We start from the raw sequence: 8,665 nt of genomic DNA, 5'->3' as shown, positions 1-8,665 counted from the left end.
TTACTTTACCTGGAACTGGAGATTAATTGTGATGTCTTGTGTTGGAAAGAGGATTCATGTTTGGATGGAAAAAATGAAATTGGGATTGAGGGGAAACTATAACTTGGGGTCAGTTTAATTTGGATTTTTGTGCTGGGGGGATCTGAGCACAAGTCATGTTCCTCTCTCTGGTGCTTTTTGCTTTCCTGAATCCCAGCCTTGCAGTTTTGAGCCCTACAGCTGAGGGAATGCCCTGCTGTCTTTCCAAGCCTTGGTGGGGCAGGGAGCTGCTCACTGGTGTAAGTGAGAGCAGGGTGGATGTTCATCTCTGGAATCAAACGCCACCTGTTCCTGCCATGCAGCACCATTGCTGTGCTTGTCTGTTCTCAGCTTGATGTCCACAAGGAGCTTGCTTAGGGTTATTTTCTTTCACCCCTAGTCTGTCTGCCAGCCAGGGGATAATGCAGCTGATCCCAACACCGTGCAGCCCCTAAATTACACCAAGGCTCAGCAAAAGTTATTCGACTTCTTCCAAGCCCTTGCTGCCCTTGAAATGTCTTCGTAAGGGCGTGACCACTTGATCTAGGAACAGAACCTGCATCTGCAGGTCCTGGGGTGACTGTGCACTGTCTGTTATTGCCACCTTCTGAGGTTGGTGGCCAGATTTTTAGAAACTCAGGTCAAAACCTGCTGGGATCCATCAGCCAGGAAGAAGCCAGTTTGCTTGGTGGTTGTTTGTTTGTTTGTGTTTGGGGGTTTGTTGTTGTTGTTGTTGGGGGGTGTTTGTGGTGGAGGGGCCGTATGTCATGACTATCAGCAGGAGTGTCATCAGTGTCCTGTGTCATTGGGGGCCCCCCCACTGAACAGTGGTACCCGGCCCTGCAGGAGACACACGCACTGATTTAACCCCTGGTAGCCAGGGTGTAGTAGCGGCCAGATTTTCCCGAAGAAGAAGGATCCCCCACGACAGCTCTTCCCCTCCGCTTCCCGCTTCCCCCACAAACCCTGGAGCCAGCAGCAGGGACAGCTCGGGCCGCGGGAGAGGCAGTAGCGGTGTCCGGAGGAGTCATTTGCCTTGCATTTCCATTGCCTTGCATTGCACTGCGCATCCTCCCTCCCTCCCCACCGCCTACGGCTGCAGCCTTTCTCACTCCATCCCTCCATCCTCTCCCCCTCCCATCCCGCATCGCGCCCCCTGCGTCTCTCCTTCCTGCATCCCTCCCTCCTGCATCCCTCCCTCCTCCCCTCCCTCCTTGCCTCCCTCTCCCTGCGCAGAGCCGCGGACATGGCGCTCAGCAATTTCCTCTTCGCTCAATGCATCTGCTACTTCCTGGCCTTCCTCTTCAGCTTCATCGTGGTGGTGCCGCTCTCCGAGAATGGCAACGACTTCCACGGCCGGTGCCTGCTCTTCACCGAGGGCATGTGGCTCAACGCCAACCTGACAGTGGAGCGGCAGCGCTTCACGGTGCAGGAGTGGGGGCCCGAGGCCGCCTGCCGCTTCAGCATCTTCACCGGGCTCCTCTCCCTGCTGCTGGCCACAGTGCAGGCCTGGAGGACCCTCTTCTTCCTCTGCAAAGGGCACGAGGAGTAAGTATCCCCTGGGGACAAGCCCATTCCTCCTGCAGCTTGGGGCACGTGGGAGCAGCCTAGGGGTGAAACGTTGGGCTTTGCACCCTCCAGGTCATCCTTCTCCCCAGAGGGGTTTGCGGTGAGGTGGTGTACTGCCCGTGTCTGTCTACAGATGCACCACATACTCCCCCACCCGTGTCCAGGGCCCTTCTTTGGGGGGTACTCACTGCAGAGGTTTGGGGTGGGGGCCCAGATCCACCGCTGTGCACCTGCTGCCTTTTGGCACTCTGGGAGCAGCGCATGGCCAGCTCAGCTGCAGTGGGCACGGAGGGTGCTGGGGGCCATGGGGTGATGTTGGAGGCTGGAGCTCTCATGTGCCTCTTGACCATGGACCCACTACATGTCCATGCATAGAAAGACCTTTTCCAGGTGTACACCAGGTGTGTGAAAAACCGTGAAACAACACGGCTGTGCGTGGGAGGACAGAAGAGAGAAGCTGGTGACTCCCCTCCATTTTCTATCTTGCTTTCATTGTGGACATGGCAACTACTGCAGGCAACAGTTTGCTTGGTTACAACGTGAGAGCAGCGCTGAGCACTCCCTGCAGCAGCTCGGGGCTGCACTGGCAGCTGGTTCCTGTGCTCAGACAAACCAAGGGGCCTCTGACCCCAGCTGGCGTAATGAGAGGCTTGGTGGACCAGGCAGCAGCTCAGGAGCTCTGTGCTCTGTTCTTGCCTCTCTGGTGGAATGAGAGGCCAGAGAGCCCCTGGCACAGGTACTGCAGCCTCTGGGTGCTACAGGGCCAGGACTAGAGGATGGTCCTGGCGTCTGTCTAGACCAGGAAAGTATGTTTCTTATGGTTTAGGGACCATTCCAAGGATAAATCACTCCTGTCCAGGTCTGTTTGGACTAGAGGTTTCTTGAGTCAGGGGCTGTTACTCACCTCTGGCCTTGGTAATACTGAGGACTGTCTAACAGTGCTGTCTCTCTGGCTCTTTCCAGCCACTCTCAAGCTGCCTAATTCTAAACCATGCTGTAGTAAGTACAGACCGGAAACTTATTTCCATATTAAAACTAAGTACAACCATGTACTTAATATCTTTGAATCCAGCTTGCTCAGGTGATCCAATACCTACAGAGGATTAATTGAATCTAGATGCTTTGCAGTTCAGAGCTAGTTAATTTTTGAGAAGAAACCAGCAGTAAAAACCTTGTAATAGTGAAATTTGGATCAGATGTTTGGCCCTCTTCCAAATGTGGCTATTTACTTCAAAACTGTTGGTCAGCCCCCTGAAAATTACCCCTTTAGGAGCTGCTTTCAGGCTCCTTTGGGCTGAACATCATCAGTTGTATAACACTGCTCATAGTTGCTCTGGGCAAGAAAGGCTGTGGGGTCGTGGAGAGCAAAGATGGAGCAAGTGGGGATGATGACATAACCATGGAAGATCACAGAAGGGTAAAACAGGATGAGAAGGAAGCTGCTTGGAAACAGCAGTTTCCTAAAAAGAAGGAAGGCCTGTCCTGCACTACATCTACCACTGTCTGTATGAAAAGTGGGCAGGACACACGCTGTTCTGATTTTAGACAGACATTTGTTGATGCTTCAAATGGACATGAAAACATTTCTGTTTGGATGGAGAGATAAATGCAAACTCCTTGCCATAAATGATAACTGTCTCTTCTGATTAGAGGCAGTTGAGGAAGAATCAGAATGTCATCACTGATGATCCTGTTGAGGAGGATCAGTGCTACTGGGCCAGCTCCAGGGTGAGCCAGCTGAGGAAGTCAGGGTTAGTTAACACTCTGTGCATCCGTCATGTGCAGTGGATTTCAATGATTGCTGTAAGATAGTTATGACTGCTAAAACAGCTTCCTAAAAGTGTCTCATCACCCCTTACCTCAGGGGCCTGGAACTATTCAGCTCAGCTGAATGCAACTGACTACAATTCAGATACTGCACTACTAGGATTGCAAAGCAACTTTGAGTGTAAGCATTTATCGTTACACAGTTGATGACCCCCTAAATAGTCCTGGTAACTGTTCCCTTTCTAGAGCTGTTACTAATTGTGGTATCAACTCTGTTTTTTTCTGTGAGGAGCTCAAGTCTTTTCTGCCTCTCGGGCCAGCATACCATGTTAAGGTGCATGTGGTGGATATGACTTTAGCAACACTTGGGATGAAATCCAGGCTGGGTGTGAAAAGCGGGAGGGGCAGGGAACATGGGAAACCATGGTTCATATCAGCTCCCTCTGTACAAGTGACCCCACCACTCAGTAGAGGTGAGCTGATCTGCTTCACCAAGTCCAGCTAAACCAAAGAGTAGGATTCATCTTATTATTCATCTAGAAGTCAGGTGTCCTGGCATCCAGCTCCCACCACAGTCTATAAGGGCATTTCTGGAAGATGGTTTATTTAATTTCTTTTCTGTCAGTCTTGGGATGACACAACCATGACTTTGGAGAGAGCCTAAACAGCCCCTCTATCTAAAGCCACTTCAACTCAGGAACAAACATCATAATCCTGCGGATAATTGCTTCCTCATCTCATTTTAAAGAATTCTACTGAGGCCACATATGTATCACCATATGTATCACCTGTAGAAATTACGATTGTCCAGCCCAGAACCTTTCAGGATTCAAACACTCATTCAAAAAGCTGCTCAGCGTTTCAATTAATGATCAACCAATGAAAAGAAGTGACTGGGGGTTTTGTGGTCTCTGGGGTGAGTAGATGTCCTATTCTAAACAGCCACCTAGAGCAGCTTCAAGTAGCAAAGGGCTTGGTCAGATGAATGAGAAGAGGATTGGAAACTTTTCAGTAGCTAGAATTAAGAGGAGGACTTAAACAGTGAGGTTGGAAAATGAGTGAATGATTCCATGGCCTTATGGGACCACTGCAGGCATCCTACCCCATCCCACTCCAAATACAGCATGTGCCAAAGGCTGTCCTGGGTTGGGCAGCCTTAATGGGACTGAGTTGGATTGATATTCAGCTGGCAGAGATAACGTACTGACACCAAAGCCAGAGGAGTCCCAGGAGAAGCTGGCCTGCTCTGCAAATTGCCCATAAAGCTGGGATTCGTGTCCTGTAATGGCAGTAGCTTGTGTTACATTGCTTAAAATGATTATAGCTATCAGTACCATGTTTTTATTTTTAGTTTCCCTCTCCTAAGCAATTTTTGTCCCAATTATCACTTTAGTCATGAAATAATTTTAGCTCCAGTTACTACATAATTTGAGTTAATGACATTTATTTTAACAATGGTGATTTTCATCATTACATCTAATGAAAGCCATGCAGTGTATGAACAATCGCCCCTCAGCACTTATATTTAAAGCCCCATTCTCTTACAGTGAAAAAAAAAAAAAAAAGACTAAAAGCAAAAGCACTTACAAATGAAGATAATATGACTCAAAATCATAACCCATAGTGTTTCAATGTATTAGGTGTTCTTAATTAAAGCAGATGTATTTCAAATGCAAACTGATATCTTTGTGCCCAGTGTATGCTGCTTACGGAGAATGCTGATGTTGTGTTTCAGCTGTTTATGAGTTTCATTTTTCTTCCCTTTTTATTACAGCTCTTTCTTCTACGCCTTCCTGAATCTGCTGATCAGCGCCTTTGTGGTGTTCATCACATTTATTGCCAGCACTATAGTGAGTGTAGGATTTAACATGTGGTGTGATGCAATTACCGAGAAAGGAAGCATGCCAAATAGGTTAGTATTGAAGAATACATTTTCTTCCCTTTTTTTTTTTTCATACATGCACAATTGAACAGTGGTGTTACAAAGTGTAGTTATTACATGCAAGGTGAGCAAGGCAGAGAAGGCATCTATAATGTGAAAATCCAGATTTTTTTTCACCTGAAACAAAAAAAGCCAATCAAACTTGTTTGTTTGTTTGTTTGTTTAGAAGCCCACAAAGAAAAGCATGTTTCCATGGTGTTTCATGGTCTCTTTGAGCCAGGAGCATATGCAAAAGAAATCCATTGTTTTAAAAATGTTTGTTTCCAAAGGAGGGAGTGCGATCTTGTGAGCAAGGTGGGGGACTGGGGGTCAGGGCTCCTAGTTCTCTGTCCTGGCTCTGTGTGACAGTGGGCAAGTCACTCATCATGCCTGTGTCACAGTGCACCACCTACCAAAAAATTTGGGATAGAGATCCTGGCCTTATAACGGTGTTGTGGGCGCCCTGAGAGCCACAGAATAAAAACTACTTTGTAAGTGCAAAGTATAGATGGCTGATGCTTTCTTGCAGTGCACAAAATGTACAGCTCCTAAAATGGTCTACTGTATCCCACGGTGTTTATGCTCCTTATAGGAAACATGATAAGCTGAGGAAGATTTTTCCCTATCAAACAAATAACAACGAAGAGAGAGGAAAAAGTGACATTTTATGTCATATGATATTGAATAAATGTACTACTTAAAGCATACATTTATGTTGCACATTGTCATATGTTGTAAAATGCCATAGTACATGTTCTGTTTAGGGCTGCAGCGATTAATCGAATTATTCGAATATTCGGTTAAAAATTCAATTACAAAAAACATCTAATCGAATATTCGGGTAAGAACCCAAGATGACCGACAGCACTGAAAAGGAGAGAGAAGAGGCTGCAGAAATCAACCAAGAGATAGAATGACAACCTCAGTATCCTGGGATTTTTTTCACACCAATAAAGATCAAGTTATTTGTAAAATCTGTAGGCAGCCTCTGTCTTACCATCAGAGTATCGTCTCCTTGCTGGAGCATCCGAAACAAAAACACAATTCCTTCTTCTGAGGCTTTTCCTGATGAAGTCAAAAGGTAACAGAGGCTCATACACTTTGTTTCATTGAGGGGTGAATCAGCCAGCCTGGGGTGATGCAAGAGGCATATCTGTGGGAGGCGAGGTGGCAGTGGGAAAAAGGGGTTGAAGGACACTGTTTTCATGTTAACTATTGCGATTACATTTATGGAACATTCATGTTATCACTTACATAATTATACATTTATTTTTTTTTTTAAATAAAGTAATTACATGCCTTTTTCAGCTTAGTTTTAAAGAAGATTGGAAAACAACCTGGTAATTGCAATAACTTAAATATCTTTTGATAAAAGATGACATTATTACTGTTCAAAATACATTTAGGTTGTTGCTTCATTTTATATTTAGCTTACCTGCAAGCTCTGAAATAATATTCTTCTTTTTTTCCTTCCAAATGCCTTTCTGGGTAGCTGTGAAGAATTGCAGGATATAGATCTTGAACTGAACTTGGAAAACTCTGCTTTCTATGACCAGTTTGCTATTGCACAGGTAGGTCAGACTAGGCCATGATTCTATTTCAGTTCATTTGCCATTTGCTTATTGATCTGGTATTGCTGGAACTACCATTCCTCAGAAATCAATGGGAATTTGAAGTCAGTTTCCACTGACTTTAGTAGGTGCTGAATTAGGATGATAGTGATGGGCACATTTGCACTGTAAATTCAAAACAGATAGTTTTGAATGCAGACTTGTCAAAACCTCACCCTACCACTAATCTTGTGGTCATGATGGAAAATTCATTGTTTATCCAAAGAATAAGGTCTGCAAAAGTTGCAACACTCTGGTGTCCTGGAGCTCTTCATTGCTGTTCAGAATAATGCCTGACCTGCACCAGATCATGAGGCTACTAGTCTTGCCTTCCATGAGTTTGTCTGACATCACCAGAGCTATTTAAATATCAGACCATCGAAAATAATGAAAGATTAATGTAATGTAAATAGGTCTGTTTTGTGATGAGTCCCTGGGAATTAGACCTCTAAGGCTGGCAGTCCTTTCTATTGACTATTCTAGCTCTAAGGCAATGATAAAATCAGTCAACACTGGGTCCTGGGCACTTGTGCATGGACTAAGTCTGCAGGGACGATAGTCCCATCCCTGCAGGCCTGCACCCTTGCACAGGCTTCCTATGTTTTCCCACATGGAAAGAGGTATTAGTCTGCCTGGGGCACTCCCTGAAGGTAGCAGTGCCTCTTGGACACAAGCTTGTTTTGTGTCTTCACTGCCAGCACAGGCATCTAGATGCCCAGCTTAGGCATATCTGCATTTAGGACAGAAATATGCCACAAAAGTGACTCATTTATATGAAGAACCCAGGACTTCACTGAGTTCAACTTTGTGTGACTCCATGGGTTTTGGTCCAGCTGAGGTTTCGATATTCATCTGGTGAACTGACTTTGTTTTTAGAATACAGTACTGACCTCTTTATGATTTCTTTTCTTCTCTAGTTTGGTCTCTGGGCTGCTTGGCTGACTTGGCTGGCAATTACCATTCTGGCTTTCCTGAAGGTTTATCACAACTACAGACAGGAGGACCTGCTAGATAGCCTGATCCATGAGAAGGAGCTGTTGCTAGGAAGAACCTCTTCACGATCCTCTTTGCAAGATGAGAAAAGTGGCATGATCTAAGGTGTAAGCAGATTTCTAGGGCAGGATCTAGATTTTATTATTCAGTAGGGTAAGCTGAAGTTGAGTCAGGGTATTGAGTGTGTGAGATCTTTTCTTTCCTGAGAAGAGATGTACTTGTGAATCACCCACTTCCTCCATGAGAATTTTTTGGTAGAAGTACTTATATTAGGATAAAGAGAATGAACTGCCCTATGTGCCTTTGGCACAGCAAACCTTCTGTCCCGTGCAGGCACAGTCTGTAACCTGCTCTTGCTAGCGGAGCTCCTATGTGTCATTACTGGCTTTTGGGACAGGGGCCATTTTTGAGGACTGAGCTGGCAAGACCAGGCTACAACGTTCAGGCCATTTCTTCAAACCACTCTTCAACAATAGTTGTAACTAGGGCTGTGTTTAGTCCCTCTGCTCTCCCTCTCCTCCCTTTTGCCAGTAAAGCTGCCCCTGTTCTCTCTTTATTCTGGTAATTGCAGCTCTGGTCTGGGTACAGACTCTTGCTGTCTCTGCTTTTGCTGTGTATGGAGGCAGTGCTGACAAACATGATGCTCCTGCTCTGATTTTGTTTAGAACATAGAGACCTGTGTTCCAGGCTTGATATTTAATATTGGACAGTGTTAAAGAATTCCATGAAACTGCTATATTATTACAGTGTCTGTCAAAAAACTGTGTTTAATTTGGAGGGATGGCGT

General features: G+C 45.7%; 1 protein-coding gene across 1 annotated transcript; it reads left to right on the top strand.

Moving 5' to 3' along the window:
• The first annotated feature begins 1,127 nt into the window (after positions 1 to 1,127).
• TMEM179 (transmembrane protein 179) lies at positions 1,128 to 8,340 on the top strand. Its single transcript, XM_027908194.1, has 4 exons — positions 1,128 to 1,566; positions 5,129 to 5,266; positions 6,768 to 6,846; positions 7,803 to 8,340. The coding sequence occupies exons 1-4, from the start codon at positions 1,265 to 1,267 to the stop codon at positions 7,980 to 7,982; spliced, it is 699 nt and encodes a 232-aa protein (XP_027763995.1). The 5' UTR covers positions 1,128 to 1,264; the 3' UTR covers positions 7,983 to 8,340.
• Positions 8,341 to 8,665: the final 325 nt, after the last annotated feature.

This window comes from Empidonax traillii, unplaced genomic scaffold (genome assembly GCF_003031625.1).
Source record: "Empidonax traillii isolate 1590-97213 ecotype Southwest subspecies unplaced genomic scaffold, ASM303162v1 scaffold1650:size77866, whole genome shotgun sequence".
NCBI lineage: Eukaryota > Metazoa > Chordata > Aves > Passeriformes > Tyrannidae > Empidonax > Empidonax traillii.
The sequence above is the reverse complement of the archived record's forward strand: the minus strand, read 5'-3'. Positions and strand labels throughout refer to the sequence as shown.

Coding starts and splice junctions, on each gene's coding strand:
- TMEM179 (XM_027908194.1), top strand. CDS start 1,265: ATGGCGCTCAGCAATTTCCTCTTCGCTCAATGCATCTGCTACTTCCTG. Junction 1,567..5,128: donor CTCTGCAAAGGGCACGAGGA/GTAAGTATCCCC, acceptor TTTTTATTACAG/CTCTTTCTTCTACGCCTTCC. Junction 6,847..7,802: donor ACCAGTTTGCTATTGCACAG/GTAGGTCAGACT, acceptor TTTCTTCTCTAG/TTTGGTCTCTGGGCTGCTTG.